Source organism: Chelonia mydas, chromosome 20, assembly GCF_015237465.2.
Source record: "Chelonia mydas isolate rCheMyd1 chromosome 20, rCheMyd1.pri.v2, whole genome shotgun sequence".
NCBI classification, from domain to species: domain Eukaryota; kingdom Metazoa; phylum Chordata; order Testudines; family Cheloniidae; genus Chelonia; species Chelonia mydas.
This window is the reverse complement of record NC_051260.2, coordinates 7,751,670-7,771,457: the sequence shown is the minus strand read 5'-3', so window position 1 is coordinate 7,771,457 and position 19,788 is coordinate 7,751,670. Positions and strand designations below refer to the sequence as shown.

General features: G+C 53.5%; 1 protein-coding gene across 1 annotated transcript; it reads right to left on the bottom strand.

The window, feature by feature from the left end:
• Window positions 1-1,893: 1,893 nt before the first annotated feature.
• On the bottom strand, window positions 1,894-15,681 carry LOC102947416 (C-type lectin domain family 4 member F). The gene is made up of 6 exons (XM_007072481.4): window positions 15,525-15,681; window positions 12,334-12,447; window positions 8,625-8,750; window positions 6,811-6,956; window positions 5,851-5,957; window positions 1,894-2,117 (listed from the first exon to the last, which is right to left on the bottom strand). The coding sequence occupies exons 1-6, from the start codon at window positions 15,604-15,606 to the stop codon at window positions 1,970-1,972; spliced, it is 723 nt and encodes a 240-aa protein (XP_007072543.3). The 5' UTR covers window positions 15,607-15,681; the 3' UTR covers window positions 1,894-1,969.
• Between the last annotated feature and the right edge of the window lie 4,107 nt (window positions 15,682-19,788).

Sequence of the window (19,788 nt, the reverse complement as noted above, 5' to 3'; positions counted from 1 at the left end):
AGCATGCTCAGCGTGATGTAGAGGTGAAGCGTGTGCTCGAGTGGAGTCAGGCCTCCTGGTTTCTCTCCCCAGTGCTGGGAGGGGAGTGGGGTCTAAGGCCTTGTCTACACTACCAAGTTTTGTCAGCAAAAGCTCCCCTTTCAAAGCTCCGGGAAGTATCGGACAGCTGAGCTTGCTGGGGAACAAAGAGCAAATCATTCATGTGGCATGCTCCTGTTCTGCCCTGCACTAGGAACACAGGCAGGCTGCTGCTGCAGGGAGCAGGGAACCGCTGGGCTGCTTTGACAGTCCGCAGCACGGAGAGCTCCCCGGGCTGCTCAGGATGCCGCTCTCGGAGGGAATCACAGAACCATAGGCAGGCAGGCAGAGCAGGCTACTTGTGCTTGGGGAGAGACTGCTACGCTGCGCAGAGTCAGGGGCTGATGGGGGGTAGGGGGGGAGGGGTGTCCCATTCCCCCTGCCGCAGGATAGGTCGGTCAGCCTGCTGTCTTCTCCGTCCCAGACACACCACTCCCCCGCACACTTCTTTTGAAAAAGCAGCTGACAGTCTACTCCGGGAAGGATGAGATTGAGAAACCTGCATCATGTGACGCTGTTCCTGCCCCACGAGACACTGCAAACCTTTCCCAAAGCACCCTGCAGCCAGCTGCACTGGGAGATAGCTACCCACACTGCACTGCCCTCTGTGTTGATGCAAGAGCTGCTAGTGTGGATGCGCTCTGCCGGCACAAGAAGATAGCGTGGAGATGCAACAGCGATTTTAATTAAAGCAGCACAACTTTTGCTGACAAAACTTTGTAGCGTAGACAAGGCCTAGCAGTTACAGCGGGGGTGGGGTGTGGGGGGGATCTGGGTGTCTGGATTCCTGGGTTCTCTCCCCAACCCTTCCACTGACTTGCTGTGTGACTTCAGGTGGGTGACTCACTGATGGCAAAATGCCTCCTCCTGTCTAGTGCCGCTAGCTCTGGGCACCCCGGCAGGAGGGACTCGGGGCCTGGCAGGGGAAGCCGGGCACGTCCAGGATCAGGCCCTTACAGCACTGTTCACTGGAGCAGAAGAGGGATTTCTGCAGAGTTCTGAGTGCCCAGTGAGCTGAACCCAGACGCACACAGATGTTCTCTGCACTGGCTAGGGAGACACAGCAGATACTTTTGCAGGAAACTGGAACTGCTGGGGGATCCCCGCCCTCAGTGCACAGAACTCCCCGTAACCTCAGAAGCAGAGTTCTTTGGGCTTCAGATTTCAATGCCAGCACAGCCAATTTGTGCCGTACCCTGGGAGCTAAACCTAGTGGGAACGAGGGACCCTGGAGAGCGAGGGGAGAAGCAGAGGGACTGTCGGTCTCATCGCGCCCAAGGCTGACCACTTCTGACTCTAGTGGCAGTCAATGGCACTCAGCACCTGGCCTGGATCTTACATGACCCTTGCCAGGTCACACAGGAATTGCAGAGCTCTGAGCTGGACCCAGGTCTGGCAGCCTCTCAGCTAGACATTTTTCAGAGTAACAGCCGTGTTAATCTGTATTCGCAAAAAGAAAAGGAGTACTTGTGGCACCTTAGAGACTAACCAATTTATTTGAGCATAAGTTTTCGTGAGCTACAGCTCACTTCATCGGATGCATACTGTGGAAAGTATAGAAGATTTTTATACACACAAAGCATGAAAAAATGGGTGTTTACCACTACAAAAGGTTTTCTCTCCCCCCACCCCACTCTCCTGCTGGTAATAGCTTATCAAAGTGATCACTCTCCTTACAATGTTGTTAGACATTGGGTTTTGCTCAGCTAGGAGGGAGGTTGACAGTTGAAAGTCCTGTAGAATGGATCTCACCGTGCTCAGTAGCGCCGACAGCCCGGTCGCGGTCAGTGAGGTGAGCTAGCCCATGAATGCACCTAGGGCTCTGCTGACTTTTATTGGCTGCTTAAAGAAAATAAACCTCGAAATGGCAAAATGTTTTCAAAGGTGCAAATTACACACAAAAGGTCCCAGATCTTTCACAAACGAAGTTATAGCAAGTCGCACACTCTGTGTTGTTCCACTTGCCTCTGACACCCCCTGTGAGGTGGATGCACTGTTTAGGAGTGTTATTAACGCTGGGGATCCCTGAAGACCAAGATCTGAAAGAAACAAGGGGAATATTTCCAGTGGCTAGAGCAGCTCCTGGGGAATCCGCTCTAGTCAGGAACCTCTTTGTCATGGATCCACATGATCCAACAGAGCAACTTACCACAACCGCTGAAAAGGGAAGACGGCAATATCTCTCTATCTACCCCCATATCACACATCTATCCATCCATCCCAGGCACTCCGCCTAGTGATCCCAGCACACAGCTCCCTAATTATACATCCCCATGCACTTCCATCTGCCTATCTGTCCCCATTCACACCTACCTGTCCGTGTTCATCCACCCCCCTATCTAGCCATCCCCATACCCTCCTACCAATCGCATACATCCATACTCTTCCATCTATCAATCTACCTATCTAGCCCCATACACTCCCATCTATACCCATACTCTTTATCTATCCATGGGTGGCAGGTGAACCCTCCCTTCAGGGAGGCTAGCCTCACAGCCCCGCCCCTTCCAGCTGAGGCCTCACCCACCAGAACCCTGAGCCACCCCCATGCCCCCCATGGCTGGAGGAGCCCTGGCTGACCTGCCCCAGCTGTGCCAGCTGGCCCAATTCCTAGACTGTCCCAAGCCGCCCTGGCCACCCCAGCCCCTGGCTGTCGGCCCAAGCCCCGAGTTCCAGACCACCAGCAGGAGCTGAGCCCCTGCTGGCTTCAGGGGAGAGGGGGAGAGAGGGCAGGGCCTCAGGATGGAGCATGGGCGGGGCCATTGCCTGGGTTAGGGGAGGTTTATCCTCCCCTGGCCTTCGATACCTGCTGCCTATCTATCTACCTATGTAGATATCTATCTCCATAAACTTATGCCTGTCTCTCCCTGGACATTCCCATACAACCATTCCCATTACAGCTGAGTGAATTTTTTTCCATTTGAAAATCTGACACAAATTCGTTGACTAGATTCGGCCAAAATTTTGGGGGCGGGCAGGGTGAAGGGGGTGGAAGCACCAGGGTCAGCGGGGAAGATCAAGGAGAAGTGATGAGCTCCCTTTTGACTCTGATCCTGAGGAAACCTGCAGTGTTGCCCCCGGAGCCCACTTGGTCTGGGGTCTCAGAGGGACGGGGCCCCCCACAGCGCAGCTACCTCAGCGTACCAGCTCAGAGCAGAGCTGCACTGCACTGCACAGGGCTCAGTGTCTGTGAATAAAGCTCATGTTCCTCCCCACTCCCCGTGCTAACCCCATCCTCCCCACTGTGATCCTATCCAAGGTTTATTGCAGGACCGCAGTGTGTTAGAGCCAGACTTCCTGGTGCTGAGCACCTGCCGCTTCCACTGAGAACAGCTGAGATCAGCTCATGTTTGGGTGCCTCATGTCCTATTCTCCTCTATAAGGTGGGCTCCCTGGCTGGACTACATCTCCCACAGTGCACTATGGTATTCCCCCTGGAGGGGAGAGGTGGAGCATCCTGGGACTCCCTGGCCATGATGCATCATGGGAGGTGTAATCCTGCTGGGAGCCCGGCTCATAGGGGAGAATGATGACATACAGCAACTGAACTCTGGTCTTCCCTCTGGAGAAGAGAGGCAGAGCATCATGGGAGATATAGTCAGGCTGGGGAGGCTGACCTGTAATGGAAAAGGAGAACATGCAATAACTGAACTACAACTCCCATGAGGCACTAGGGCACTATTTCTGAAGGAAAATATTTTGCTTTTGGGGCATATATTTTTCAACAAAAAATCGAGATGTTTTGCAAGACGATGCAAAAAATGTTGAGTCAAAATCCCGATTTCTCATCAAAGAACCGTTCAGGGGAAAATTTTCAACCTGCCCCATTGACTCCCCTGCTGGCTCTAGGCCACGTAACAATGCTCGTCCCCAGCGATGCCAGCCTGAAGTCAGTTGGCTATTCCCTTCTCCCCATAGTCCTGACCCCGGGACTCACCAGCCCGAGGGGCCAGACTGTGCTTTGTGGGAGGAGGCCAGCCATCTTCCCCACTCCAGAGGAGGGGGTGAGTGAGGTGTAGTGTACAGGTCCCTGCTGGATTTGGGAGCAGGGTGAGGAGACACATGAAAGCAGGCAGAGGACAGTAAATGCTAGGGCATGTCTACACTACCAAGTTTACTCCTGGGGCAATTCTGTGTTGCTGCACATGCACAGAATTCATGTCTGGTGCAGAATTTTTTTTCCCCACAGAAAATACATTCTGCCCAAGAAGTGCTGAAGTTCCGACTGTTGCCCACCAGAACGACTGGCTGACCGGCAGTAACAGCTAGCAGCTGGTCACGTTCGTTACAGCAGCCTACCAGTGAGCCAGGTTAGGAGGCACAGTGGGGCACACGGTGCTGCCAGGGGGTCATAGACTGGGGTTCAGAAGGGATAGTGAGGGGGACAGACTGGGGTGTGGGCTCAGAAGCTAGTGGAGTGACAGCATTGATCCAGGGGCTGAACAAGAGGGGGGCTCTGGGCCACATGGGGACTGGGGGTAGGAGGGCTCCAGGGCCACATGGGGACAGGGGATGCAGTGACACACAGGGACGGGGCCAGATATGCCTGACTGAATGGGAGAGGCTCGGGGTCAGCCAGGATCTGCATGGGGGAGGCTCCCCAACAATTCCCCCAGCCCCAAAAGAAACTTCCCCCACCCATACCCAAAAAAATTCCAGGTTCACTCCTGGGCTCCTTCCCTCTCCTTCAGCTCCTCTATTACCCCTGACTCCCCCAAGCCTTTGCACTGCTTCTGAGAGGTGCGGAAATACAGTTCTGTATTGTAGTTTAAATGAACTACTCAAAGTTCTGTATTACTATACCTAGTAAGGAATCTAGTTGTCAAAAAAAAAACCAAAACCCCAACCATTTCCTGAATCTTTTTTTTTGCATGTATTCCTACAGACATACTTGCTAACAGGTATTTTGAAATAAATTACCAAAATAATTGTAACTGGTGTGATTCTATTGTGTTATTTTAATATATTGTGTGCAGAATTGTAAATTTTTTGGCACAGAGTTTAATTTTTTGGTGCAGAGCTCCCCCAGGAGTAAAAGTGAAGTCAATGTGAGGTAGCTTATGTTGACCGAACTATGTAAGTGTCACACTACAGTGTCCCTCCCACCGCTGTAACTCACCTGCTACGCCGACTTAGTAAATCCACCTCGAGAGGCATAAGGCTTAGGTCAACATAGCCCGAGCGTTGATGTGTCTGTATAGACACTGCTTTATCATAGAATCTCAGGGTTGGAAGGGACCTCAGGAGATCATCTAGTCCAAACCCCGGCTCAAAGCAGGACCAATCCCCAATTTTTGCCCCAGGTCCCTAACTGGCCGCCTCAAGGATTGAACTCACAAACTACAGAGCTATCCCTCCTCAAACCACTGAGCTATCCCTCCCCCCTTTACTTGCATGCCTGTTGGCTGTCAGCCTGGCTGACTGCTGGAGCCGTGAAATTGACAAGAATGTCAATTTCACGGCTGGTAGGGTCCCTGTTTTGAAATGGATCGGGGCGGGGGTGTTCGGGCTGTGAGCCCCAGCAGTGCTGACAGCTGGAGCCTCGCTGCCCAGTGCTGAGAGCCCGGGCTGTGAGCTCCCTCCCAGCTGGAGTCCCCACAGCTGGAGCCAGCTGCCTCCCAGGCTCTCAGCCCCCGGCACTGCCCCTGATGAGGACTCACACCACTGACAGGAGGGCAGGGTGAATATGATAAACCACAGTAATTGCTGGTGTCGGTACAGAGACTAACATAAGTGGACTTAACTTTGTAGTGTAGACATGGCCTTACTCACGTATATGATACCGGTGAGCCATCCACCCACGTCCAGTTTGCTTCTGGGCCTTCGTTGCTCAGGCCGATCCAGTGGTGAACGGAATTGATCCCCACTGTCAGGAAGGCCTAAGGGGGGATGGGAGAGAAGCACAAACAGCAGCTATTTGTCTCCTACATGGTGTTCTGCAAACCACCAGGGGCCCGCGTCCCACGGGGCCTGCCCAGCCCTCCATCACCTGCCTTGTCCAGGTGTTGTGCTGAAACCGCCTACCCCACCTGCAGGCACACAGACCGGACGGCAAGGCAGGAGCAGGGGCGGAAGCGAGAAGTCATTGCTACCGGGAAAGGGCTGTGAGGTGGAGCGGGGTTATGGGAATATGGATTTACACTGGTGTAAACAAGAGCAGGATCTGGTCACAGGGCTTTGCCTGGATCCCGTCAGTGTCTCCAGGTAACAAGGTGCACCTATGCCTATCGGTTCCAACCACACACACCCTGCAGAGCTGATCGCAAGAGCTGGAGGCTGGAGGGCAATCCCCACTGGTGGCCACATCAGCAGGGGTGGTTGGGTGAGGGGCCTGCCAGTGGGGTCATGTCTCTTCTGGGATTGCAGGAGCTGTGGGAGGGATGAGGGGGCTTGCAACGGGCAGGGGCTGGTGGAGCTTTGTGACAGAAATCCCTAGAGCAAGCCTTTGCTGATTTCTCTGGTGCTTGGCTGCAGCATCTGCTGTGCCTAGGGGGCTTGGGGCAGGGAAGTAGGGTCCCTGCAATGTCCTCACAGCACAGGACCCAGGGTCAAGCAATGCAGCTGCCCTCCTTCCCCTGGGCATGCTGGGCTGGATTCAGAGGCTGCGAAGCATGGGCCCAGCAGGCTGGGATAACAGCAGCAGTTTCGGCCTGGGAGGAGAGATCCCAGGCAGGTGGCCCAGCACTTCGCCCAGTTCTGCCTCTCCCCGGGGGCAGGAGTATGGGGACTTACCTGCTCCCACTGGTTGCCGATGACAGCTAGCTCTGCACTGTGGCTGCTGCATGAGTTCTTGGCCGAATCCCAGGTCTCCTTGTCCGCGGAGAAGAAGTAGCATTTCTTCTGGAACTCCTCCCAGCCATGCGGGCAGCACGGGATCCCTGCAACACAGGCTGCAGTTCACCCCAGGGCCCACAGATCCATGCTGGTAACATCCCGCTCATCCTGCATCCCAGCCCAGGCCAGCCCCATCGAGTATCCCAGCCGGTTGCTCGCTCCCAGCCCAGGAGGCTGCGGAACAGGAACAGACCGTGTGATTCTGCAGCTCCCAGCCCACACTACCCACGGTCACCAGCTGGGCGATTCCTAACTCCTGTCTGGACACAGCCGACTGCGCTGCCTCCGTGCCGGGGCCGGCAAGAAACGGGATGAACTGAACGGAAGGTTTTGACATTTGTTTTCATTCCATTGCAAAATGAAGCTAAGACTGGCCCAGAATAACCAATGGCCCAGTGAAGAGGGCACCAACCAGGGGCATGGGAAAGCCAGGGCCAAGCCTCTGACTCAGGTAATGCAGGGACTTGAACCTCAGTCCCCCCCAACCCTGGCACGTGCCCTGAACGCCCAGCTATAGAGGCATTCTCTGGGGGAGGGGAGAAAGAGTGTGCATATGCACATGAGTGACTGACCCTAGAGCCCCCTGGCTTGGGCACTCGCCAGGGTGGTAAAAGACCCAGCTCCATGTCCCTGCTGTGCCTGGTTTGGTCTCCCACATCCCAGCTGCGTGCCCCAGGCTATGCCCAGAATGGGGTGGGACTTCCTTTAGCTGCTTCTGACCAGAGCTTCCACCGCGGCCCTGACAGACCTTCCCGTGGAACGGTTAGTCAAAACTGACCCGTTTCTGTGAAAAGTTTCGGCTTTGATGAATCGCCATTTTCCTGGGAAAAAAGGTTTTGTCCAAAAGTTCCCAACCTGCTGGGCTCCCCTCCAGGTTAGAGCAGAGCCCTGAGTCCTCTCCACCAGCCCTCCCACTCCCACCTCCAGCGGCACCCGTTCGGCCCCTAAGGAGCCTGTAGTTCTGCTCGGGGGAGGAGCGTTCGTGCTGTGGGCTATGATCCCAGATCCCTGGTCTGAGACACACAACCCCCCCGCCACTCGCCTCCCCCCCGCGCCCCAGATAGTCGCCTGGACACGTTTGTTCCTGTTTTGCATCAGACAAATCTTGAGAAATCAGGATCCCAAGTAAAGAGATAAACAAGAAATTGTCACTGTGAGAAACCAGCTCGGCCAGAGCAAAGCCACCACTACAGGACAGGAAGCCTTAGTCACCCTGACTCACACCCAGGATCCAGCACCTACAGCTCAGCTCAGTCACGAGAAAGATTTGAGGGGGAAAGGAACATCCCAAGTTTGTGGGACAGTCACTTCTACAGCTGAGATTGAACCTGGTACCGTGAGCACCCAGCTCCGGCCGTGTGAGGTAAAGGAGCGGCTCCCTCAGCTGGTGGCAGTAATAGGCTGTTATCCTCTATGTAGCATAGGTGCTGGGACAGTGATGCATTCAAGGACAAAACAAATCAGCCCCCATCTAAAGCCTCTTCAGGGCTGAACGTGCCCAGACTATGTGAAAGTTCTGATCTGGATCTGGATCTAGATCCCGCTTTGGGTCCATCTCAAGGCCACTGATCCTCCCCCTGCAGGTTGCGTGGATGCAGCACTAGTATGCGGGAGGTTCTGCTGTCACCTCCCCGCCCCTCCTTGGTGCAGGACTGTCTGCCTGAAGCCTCCATCCAGACACACCAGGCAGCAGGCCCGGGACCAGCACTTACATTTCAGGAGCATGAGCAAGAAGGCGGCTGTCGACAGCAGCAGAGACACCCCCACCAGGGCATAAAGGATGCCCAAGGACTTTCTCCCACAGCCTCTCTGCTCCTTTGCCTTCAGGGTGGAGACAGCTGCAAAGAACAGCGACATCAGCGGCTAGAGCACGAGTCAGCGGAAGAACAGCTGGTGTAATCTCTACCCATGCCACCAGCCGCGGGCAGGAGAACGACCTACATGTGCAAGATGGTGGGAGAGGGGTCCAGTGGTTAAAACGTGGGGGAAGGGGCTGGGAGTTAGGACTCCTGGGTTCTATCCCCAGCTCAGGGAGGGGAGGGGAGTGGCAGACGGGTCTGGGAGCTAGGGCTCCTGGGTTCTACTCCCTGCTGTAAGAGAGGAGCAGGGTCTAGTGGGTGCCCCCCACAACCCCAGGGAGTGCACTCTGGGGTGTGCACTGTAAAGAGGAGAGAACAGAGCCTTCTTTGTCCCCACAGGACCCCGAGCCCATCACCATGGCGTTTGGGCTTGTTTGCCTCCCCAAGGTCCCAATCCTTGCAAGCACTGGCAACTCTCCACTCCTGCTGGGGTCCATGGGCGCTGCGGGGACTCAGCACTTTTGAGAATCCAGCTCTTCAAGGCCTTGTCCACATAAGTGAGTGCGTTAAACTGGTGTGACTCACCAGGGTCTGGTCTATGCAAAAAACTTTCCCTGGTTTAACTGAAGATGCAATTTCACTCCCGTTTATTTAAACTGGGGCTGCTTTGTGTGTGAACACTCTTAAATCGGCTTAACACCAGCTATCGGCACCGATTTCACAGTGTCCACTAAATCACTGATTTGCACTAACTCAGTTTGTAAACCAATTAAAACGAAACTGGTGCAACTTGGTTGCAGACAAGTCCCTAGTGTAGACATGTTTGAGTCAATTCAAGAGGATCTTACAGAGCTGTATCTTAAGCAGATTAAAGGGCTCATCTGCACAAAAAAGGCACACCAGTTTCGGCAGAGATGTGAATTTAAACTGGTTTAATCAAACCAGTGTAGACACACTTATTTTAGCTTAACAGCCACTTTCTTCAGTTAGTTTCAATTGATTAGGAGCAGGGTTGAAAAACCCAAATAAACCAAAAATCAGAGCATCCACCTTTGTCTTCGCTAGGAAAAAAAGGGAGTGTTCTTATCTTGTGACAGCGAGAACGGGTAATGCTCGAGACCTGGTCTACCCTGCAAAGCGTCACTGGCTTAGCTATGTCGGCTAGGAGTGTGCAAAAATCACACACACTCTCACGCCGACACAGCGGTGCCAGCAAACCTCCCAATGTAGACACAACCACGTGAAAAGAAGAGTGCTCCTGTGGGCGTGCTACTGTCATTTTGGGAGATGATACACCTACGCTGGCCCAAGAACACCTCCAGCTGGCCGGCCCAGGCTCCTCCACAGGCTCTGAAGCGTAGACAAGCCCCCAGTGGAGAGAAGGCAGCCTGGAGCTTTCCCATGGGTCAGTGAGTCGAAGTAAAAACCGCGGGAGCCGGGGGTTCACCTCAACCTGCTAATTGATGGAAGCTCCAAGCTGCCCTGTCTCCACAGGGACGCCCCCTCTCTTAGTTAGCAGGAGTTTTCCTAGAGGAGACACTGCCTCGGGGGACTGTGCCAGCTGTCAGTCAAGTCGGGGCAGCTCTCCCACGTTGACGGTGCCAGGCCGATGGCAGCGCCCGATGCCAACGTCAGCTCGTCCACCAAGCTGGGCGGGTTTCCTGGAACCAGGGGGCCTGGGTGTGGTAGCTTCTGTATGGAGCACATGGGACCCACCAGAGCTCCCTGTGTGCCATCCTCCCATCGACCAGCAACTGCCCACCCCCTGCCCCACGCCAGGTGTTCTGGGTGCCCACTATCTCCCTTCCCCCAACCAGGGTCCCCCCTGTCCCCCCATGCCAGGGGCTCTGTGTGCCCCTGTCCACCCTCCCCCATACCAGAGTCCCCCATTTCCCCCCTGCCATGATCTCTGGGTGCCCCCCATTTCCCCTCCCCGCAAACCAGGGTCTTCCATTTCCCCCCATGCCAGGGGCTCTGTGTGCCCCCATTCTATCCCCCAAACCAGGGTCCCCCACTTCTCCTCCTGCCAGGGGCTCTGTGTGCCCCCCCATTTCCCCTCCCCCCAATCAGGGTCCCCTATTTCCCCCCATGCCAGGGGCTCTGTGTGCCCCCCATTCCACCCCCCCCATGCCAGAGTGACCCATTTCCCCCCATTCTCCCTCCTCCATACCAAGGTCCCCCATTTCTCCACCTGCCAGGGGCTCTGTGTGCCCCCCATGCCAAAGTCCCCCATTCTGCTCCGTGCCAGGGGCTCTCTGTGCTTCCTATTTCCCCCCTGCCATGCCAGGGCAGCGGTTCCCTTTCTCCTGCCTTTGGTCCCTGCCCACCCATGTGCCCGGCTCTCTCTCACTGCTGACAGCGGCCGTTTAAGGCTCCAGCATTGCTATTTCTTACCCTTGTAGCTGCAACTGAAAATGATGCCACCTAGTGGATTCCTGACAGGGGACAGACTCTGGGGCTGGCACACCGGCAGCATTCGCCCCACCACAGCGGCGGGGAAAGAGGCAGGCGTCACCAGCTAAGTCACAACTAAGGGCCCAGTAATGCTACTGGTCTCATTTGTAAAGCGCTTGGAGATCCACTGGTGAAAAACACTATCGTCGAGCTGGGAGTTAACCTGGCAAAGGGCTGAGAGCCTCCAGGGAGATCTCTCTCTCTGCCTCTGCAATCCATACATTGACACCCGCCGCCACAGCACTGAGCGTGCATTGGGTTGTTTGCCCAAGGAGGGGGCTTGGGGCGGGGGCCATCATTTTAATTCCTGCAAATGCCCCATTTGCTCACCCAAGCGTGAGACACCGAGCCAGGCAGTTGCCCGAGGGCTGGGGAGAACACATGCCAGCACCACGCAGGGCAGCACTGCTGGGGGGGGTTGGGTTTCAGTCTTCTTCTGAAGATAGTTGTTCTAATGGGATCAACTATCAGGGGGTAACCGTGTTAGTCTATATCCACAAAAACAGCAAGGAGTCCGGTGGCACCTTAAAGACTAACAGATTTATTTGGGCATAAGCTTTCGCGGGTAAAAAAACCACTTCTTCAGCCACCGGACTCCTTGTTGTTCTAATGGGATCGTTTCCCTGGAACAAGGATTATTTGTGTCCAGCCCAGTCAGGAGCCCCGCTAAACTCGCCTTTTGCAAGCCTGAGCATCTCCACTGTGCTTTAGCAGCTGTGTCTAGGCCACAGCCCTTGGTATTCTGCACCCATGGAAGTGGCTGCAGGATTTGGCCCAGCTGCGTCATGCTCCAAAAATCTCAACTTTCATTTAAAAATAAAAGCACTGGGGAGATTTTCAAAGGCACAAGTGGGAACTGGGCACCTAATTCCCATTGGTGGGGAGGCAGTGGGAGTTGGGCATCCAACTGCTCGTACTGCCTTTGAACAAATCCCCTTTGGCAGTGGAGATAACACTGGACACATGACCCAGGTGTGACTGATGCAGAGAGGCTGCCTGAGTCTGCAGAGAGCCTGAGCCAATTGCTCTTCATTTCCATCTGTAGCCTCACATTAATGCTTTTCCCTTTGCCAAACCCAGACATCAAGCCCAGTTGTGCTGACCTATCAATTCCGTGGCCCACACACCTCCCATGCTCTGTGAAATGCAGCTCAAGTGAGTCACCCACCTGGCTCTGCCTTTGCTTGCCACTGCGGCTGTATCTGAGCCTGGCGTGGTGGCTGATTGGGATCGACGTTCTCATAATCCCTCTCGTAGTTGTCGTCAAAACTGCCCATCGAATCTAGGGGCAGAAAGAGGGTTTTCTAGAACAGCCATGTACCTGTTTTATTGTCTATTCTGGATCACAAAGCATTTAAAACCCAGATTCCTCCCCAGGCCTGGATGCTGGGTCCAGTCACTTCCCAGCCCAGCTCTGGCTTTGATTGTCATTGTTATTATTATTTATCTGTCTTGCTGACGCGCTGGAGCCACAGCTATGGTTTAGGACCCCATTGCACCAGGCACTGCACAGACCCAGGTCCCTGCCCCACAGAGCTTCCAATCGAAGGCAATCAAAGCAGTTCACAACCCACAGCGTCAATCGCTGATTCCTGGTCTGGGCTGTGAGAATGTCTACAGCTGCCAGGATGTTTATGGGAGTCACTGGGCAAAATCCGTGTTCTCAGGGCTGAAAATTTGCTCTCTAAGGATTCACTTACCCTCCCCTGCACAACCCCCGCTGTCTGGAGCTTGTAATTTTAGTTGGATAAACCACGTATTGATCTATCTATCTATCCCTATACACCTCCTTATATCTATCCATCCCCATAAGCTCTATCTATCTATCTATCCGTAAGCCCGGTCTGAACGAGCCCTCCACTGACATCTAGAGATGAGCTGGGGGAAAAGACTTCAGGAACAGCCTGTGTTTGCGTCTCCAGGTGCGTAGCCTGACCGAGTGCTTTACCAGAATGATCACTTTTGGCTAGTGTTGGGTTACAATTCACTTTACTGTCGAGTGCAGGGGTCATGAAATATTTTTTTCCTTAGTGTATGAAGAAAGGGCAGCAGAACTGTACTTAATCTGGCCTGTGAGGCGCCACCCTAATCTCAACCTCATTTGGTAGGGCTGCCAAAGCCCTGGGAAGGAGAGCAAGGGTGGGAGTGGCTTTTGGGGCGGGAGGTGTGGCTAAAGGAGGGTGCTAGATGCTAGTTGGCTGTGCACTCTGCAGGGTTTAGAGACAGAACTAATTAGCTTCAGGAGAGAGGCCTGGTTTCTCTGTTCAGGGGTAACAGGAACTGACTGTTCGTCACTCTAGGGGCTATGCCTTAGGCCATGTCTACACTAGTGAGCTTACAGCAGCCCAGCTGTGCCGATGCAGATGTGCCGCTGTAAGATTGCTTGTGTGGTTGCTCTGTGCTGGTGAGAGAGAGCTCTTCCACCGGCCTGGTAAAACCGCTTCCACCAGCGGCGACAGCCATGTGGGTGGGAGACAGCATCTCCGCCGACATAGCGCTGTCCACGCCGGCGCTTCTGTCCGTGTAACTCACAGCACTCGGGGGGGTGGTTTTTACACGCCCCGAGCGATACACGTCACACTGACAAAAGTGCCGGAGTAGACAAGCCATTGCAGGTGGTGTAAGGACTGTGGTGACACGAAAGACAAGGCAGAGAGACCAGTAAGAGCTGAAATCACTAAGGCCCAGGGTTAACCTCAGCCCATGAAGTCAGAGCAGTGGCAGTGCCGACCAGCAGCAGCAGAGAAAAGCGGGGGAAGCAGCAGCCGACGTCTAGTTGCGGAGGCTCGTAGCAAGCACAGAGACATTGCTTGATTCCCCCCCACCCTTTCTGGGGTGGGAAGTGACCCCCTCCGAACACATCTCTGAACTCTCCTTCTTTGCTAACCAAGGACAGCCACCTGTGAGTGGGGTCCAGTGGACGGAGCGGGGAATGATGTGGCAAAGGGACATTAATTCGTTGGACTTTCCCACCCCAAGGTGGGAAACTGAGGCAAAGGACACAGCCCATCGTGCTGTGGGGCCGCGTTTGCTTATTGTTACATGCTTTTGAATGGGGTTGTGGTGTTTCCGCAAACTAATGCTTGGTTCCCTTTCTCTTTTAATAAAAGTTCTCTTTCGCTATACACAGACTCAGTGCTTGTGAATGGGGAAGTATTGACCTTTCATGGTGCTCAGAGGTCGTGTTTGGTTTTCCCAGATTACTGAGTGGGGGCTGGAGCTGGTTCTGTTCTGTTACAAGGAACCGCCTCAGTATTGAATCTGGCCCTACTTGCCGCTGACTCCACCTGGCAGGAGGGTTACATAGCTATCTATTCCAACACGCCCATCTATCTATCCCGATATTCCCCCTCTACGCATACGTAAGACACTTGGGGGTAATTGTCCTGCTATAATCACCACGGATGAGGCCTCAGCTGGAGTATGGTGTCCAGTTCTGGTCACCGTGCTTTAAGAAAGCTGTGGGCAAATTGGAGAGAGTCCAGAGACGAGCAAAACAAGCGATCGAAGGGTTAGAAAACCCGGCCTGTGCAGAAAGGTGAAGAACCTCGGTGGGGTTAGTCTTGCCAAAAGAAGGCTGAAGGAGGACCTGCTAAGGGCTGTTGTAGGGAGGACGATGATCCATGGTTTTCCATGCCCACTTGAGGTAGGACAAGAAGTAATCCGCTCAATCTGAGGCCAGGGGGATTTAGATTAGATATCTGAAAAATCTTTCGAGCTGTAAGGGTAGCGCCACACTGGAATAGGTTACTGAGGGTTTGTGCAATCCCCGTCTGGAGGTTTCTAGGAACAGGTTGGACAAACGCCTGTCAGGGACGGTCTAGGGGTTTACTTGGTCATGCCTCAGTGCAGGGGGCTGATGTCTTGCGGTCCCTTCCAGACTCACATTTCTGTGATTGTGGGAGGAGTGAGACGTGCCCAGATTATCCCAGCTGGCGATCCGCTCCCCATGCTGCAGAGGAAGGGGGGAAATTCCCAGAAACTCCAGGGTCCCTGCCACTCTGACCTGGGAGAACATTCCTCCCCAACCCCAAAGCAGGCAATCAGTGTGACTGCGAGCAAGACCCACCAGGCAGGCATCTAAGGAGAGGATTCTCTGTACCGCCTTAGAGCAGCGGTTCTCAAACTTCACTTCACTGTGACCCTCTTCTGATAACAAAAATTCCTGCATGACCCTGGGTGGGGGCAGGAGCCTGAGTTCAGCTGCCCCAGGCTAAAGCTCTCAAGTTTCGGCTTCAGCCCCAGATCCCAGCGAGTCTAATGCTGGCCCTGGCGACCCCATTAAAACGGGGTTTGAGAACTGCTGCCTTAGAGGGATGAGCTAAAAGTTCAGTCCCCACGTCCCCCCCCCGTGGTTACCTGGCCTCCTGTGTGGCATCTTGGCTCTTTTGGTCTGCGACAGCTCTATGGCATCGTTCTGGTAACCGGCCGCTGTTTGCATCGCACTGTGAAGCAGCTTCCTGCGGGGCGGCAGCGTCTCCACCCCAGACCGAGTGCAGCACCAGGGCTTGCAACACACCACAGCCTCTTCTTCTCTTTCACAGACCACAAGTGCTGAAGACATCCACAGTTAACCCCTTCCCTGCCATGGGCACAGCTCGAGCCCTTTAAAATGTCAGCCGGTTGATGGGGGGAGCCATTGACTAACACTGGGGTCCCGTAGAGGAGACACTCCCCTCTAGTAGGAGGAAGGGGGAATTGTTCTCAGCCAGGTGAGCAGGCGAGGCTCCGAGATCACCAGTGCTTGGAGGGGGCTGGTCCGGAGCAATCCAACATTCCCCCAAAGGGACCCCACCGTTGAGGGCAGGGCAGAGAAAGAAAACAGCGCTTCTCAAAATAGGGGGGATACAATAGAATGTCACAGACATTTTATGGGGGGAGTCCTATAGGCAGCTTTCCAAGTTTGCCTCCCGATGTTTTTCCCTACATTGTATTATTACAGTAGCGTCTAGGGCCTATACTGAGATCAGAATTGCGCCAGGTGCTGCCCAAACCCCCACCAAGCTCAGAGCCCCAGTTGAACCGGCCACTTCACACAGCTCCCTCAAGATCAGGGCCCCATTGTGCCAGAGCTGCAAACAGGGTAGATTATTATTCCTCCTTCAGGTGGGAGCTGGAGACCAGACAGATAAAGTGACTGGTCCCTAGTCACAATGCAGCAAAGCTGGGAATTGAACTCCCATTGCCATGCACACCAGGCCAGCCTGCCTCTGTGTGAAGGGGCAGACTGATCCCAGGAGCACCCCTGCAGAGCACGGCGTGTCCTCCACCCCAGCATTTCCCCAGGTATCTGGGCAGGCAGGGGCTGGTGATGTGGGGTCGATGTGAGTGGGGTGTGAAGATGGCATGTGCTGGGGCGGACAGGGCGCCTATTCCGTTTCCATTGTTTGTGGTGAGTTGCTGTGACTTTCAGCCATTGGGGAAGTGTCTGGGGCTGCAGAGAGGGACTGAGATAAAATGAAATGCAGGGTTTTCTCTTCCTCGCCTTTGAACACTCCTTGCTATTGTTTATTATTCAGGCTCCAATTCTGGCACAGAGGTGAAGGTGATTGTCAGGCTGTCTGCAGTGGCTCATGACCAGGAGCACCCACCTCAGACTGTCATAAATAGGGCAGACCCCCCCCCCGCCCAAAGTGCTGGTGTGGTCTCTAATTAGCTCTCACCAAGTCAGTAACAACCGTGAACTCCTGGATCACTATACCAGCCTTACCATGGAGTCAGGCAGTCCCCTTAGACTCTCCAGTCTATCCTGCCACCCAGACAAATTGGCCTTAGTGATAAATGGTCACTTACACCAAAAATGACACAACATTCAGGTTGCTTCCAGTCCCAAGAGACCTGTCACTTACCCCAGATCAATTGGTACCCTAAATCTTATACCAAAGACGATGCCTTTAGCCAATCCTGTAATAAACTAGCTAAAGGTTTATTAACTAGGAAAAAGCAATAAGAGTGTCATTTACAAGTTAAAGCAAGCGAACATGTACAACCAATGAGTTACCATCTAACTCCTAAAAAGGAAAGGAGTGCTTGTGGCACCTTAGAGACTAACCAATTTATTTGAGCATGAGCTTTCGTGAGCTACAGCTCACTTCATCGGATGTAGCTCACGAAAGCTCATGCTCAAATAAATTGGTTAGTCTCTAAGGTGCCACAAGTCCTCCTTTTCTTTTTGCGAATACAGACTAACACGGCTGTTACTCTGAAACCCATCTAACTCCTGAGACTGACAGAGTGCTTATGCCCAAACAAATTTGTTAGTCTCTAAGGTGCCATAAGGACTCCTTGTTGTTTTTGCGGATACAGACTTACATGGCTACCACTCTGAAACCTGAGAGTTGTCATGATCTGCCAATTCAAAGCGTCTTTCAGGGCAGCCCTAGGGGCAGCCCCTGGGGATCCCTGGCTTCAGTTTCGAGTCTCTGGCCCTTCAGAGTTCAAACAGCCAAAAAGGTGTGGTTTCTTCTTGTCAGGGATTTTTATTCCCCTCCCCTCAGCATCCAAGATGATGGGACAAGTTCATGTGCACTTGGGGGGAGGGGGAGAAGTCTTTTTGTCCTCTGATGTTCCACAGTGGTTTGTCTGGGGTCCATGAGCCTTCTTGTGCTGGCCAGGAAATGACACCTTGTGTAACAAACTAATATTTCACACTTACTTGGTAATGCTTCTCTCCTCACTGTGAGGGTTTCCAGTTAGAGTGCAAACACTGTAATCTTTCCTTATGTGACAAAGTTCCTCCTCTACCTTAGTGGGACTTGCGCTTATTGGCGGATTTGCTCGCCTTGGAGCTTCATGGCAGCCCTCAGTTTGGCCATTTTCGTGAACCCACAGTCCAGGTCAACTCCTCCTGTGTCTGACCAGGAGTTTTGCGGGGAACCCGGGCCCGCCCTCAGGTTCCTGCCCAGGGCCCTGTGGAATGCAGCTGTCTAGAGTGCCTCCTGGAACCGCTGTGCGACAGCTACAACTCCCTGGGCTACTTCCCCATGGCCTCCTCCCAACCCCTTCTTTATTCTCACTATAGGACCTTCCTCCTGGTGTCTGATAATGCTTGTACTCCTCAGTCCTGCAACAGTCCGCATTCTCACTCTCAGCTCCTAGCACCTCTTGCACCCAGCTCCTCACACGCACACCACAAACTGACATGAGCTCCTTTTGAAACCCAGGTCCCCTGATTAGCCTGCCTTAATTGATTCTAGCAGCTTCTTGATTGGCTGCAGGTGTTCTAATCAGCCTGTCTGTCTTAATTGTCTCCAGAAGGTTCCTGATTGTTCTGGAACCTTCCCTGTTACCTTACCCAGGAAAAAGGGACCTACTTAACCTGGGGCTAATATATCTGCCTTCTATTACTCTCCTATAGCCATCTGGCCCAACCCTGTCACACTTATAACATGCAACATAAACATTACCAGTGAGATTAATGACGACACAACTTACAAGCATTTCACAGAGTCTAAACACTGAACACATTCTTATTAGACCAATCTCTATTTTAAGCAAAACTAACATGCAGGTGACCTGGTCTGGTTTCCTGCTACAAATTTGTCAGTTCTTAGCTAATGCCTGCAGCCCAGGCAAGAGCTGGCATCTGGCCTGCCAGCGTCACTGTGGTCACAGAAATTGTGAATTTAAATAAAGACTGTGAACTCTTGGAAATGGTGGGGGAGCAAGGTATGTGTGGGTGGGTGGGTGTGTGTGTTGGAGAGTGAGCTCACTTCAGCAGCAGTTCCTGTCCCTGTGGATAAATTGGAGAGAGTCCAGCGAAGGGCAACAAAAATGATTAGGGGTCTGGAACACATGACTTATGAGGAGAGGCGGAGGGAACTGGGATTGTTTAGTCTGCAGAAGAGAAGAATGAGGGGGGATTTGATAGCTGCTTTCAACTACCTGAGAGGTGGTTCCAAAGAGGATGGTTCTAGACTATTCTCAGTGGTAGAAGATGACAGGACAAGGAGTAATGGTCTCAAGTTGCAGTGGGGGAGGTTTAGGTTGGATATTAGGAAAAACTTTTTCACTAGGAGGGTGGTGAAACACTGGAATGCGTTACCTAGGGAGGTGGTAGAATCTCCTTCCTTAGAAGTTTTTAAGGTCAGGCTTGACAAAGCTCTGGCTGGGATGATTTAATTGGGGATTGGTCCTGCTTTGAGCAGGGGGTTGGACTAGATGACCTCCTGAAGTCCCTTCCAACCCTGATATTCTATGATTCCCACTGGGTTGGGCCCAGCTCCCCACTGCAGGTGTTACAACCTGGTGCACAAGGTCACAGCACCACTGAGGTCTGCCCCAGCTGCCCCTCCTTCTCCACATAAGATTGGCAGGTGTACCATTCCTGAGTGGTGCCAGGTTGCAATGCCCAGAACCAGGGCCAGCTGCACGGGACAGGAACCACCAACATGGGTGGGCTCGCTCTCCAACCCCCCATTCCCTGCAGCCCCTTTCAAGATTTCACAGGCTATATTTGGGCCACTGAAAACCAAGCACAGGAAATGCCTTGTGAGAAGTGAGAAGCACATGGCTAACCTGTAGCCAGGAAGGAATGTTGGGGACCTTTCCATGACTTTTCATTTCCCTCCCCAACTCTGCTGTGAAATTTACTAAAAATGTCCGTGCCAGAATGAGAGCTTTG

Excerpts from the sequence above, each read along its gene's own strand:
- LOC102947416 (XM_007072481.4), bottom strand. The coding sequence starts at position 15,606 with ATGCAAACAGCGGCCGGTTACCAGAACGATGCCATAGAGCTGTCGCAG. Across the intron at positions 5,958-6,810 it reads TCGGCAACCAGTGGGAGCAG|GCCTTCCTGACAGTGGGGAT; the intron begins GTAAGTCCCCAT and ends ATCCCCCCTTAG. Across the intron at positions 2,118-5,850 it reads GGCTCACCGGTATCATATAC|ATCTTGGTCTTCAGGGATCC; the intron begins GTGAGTAAGGCC and ends TGTTTCTTTCAG.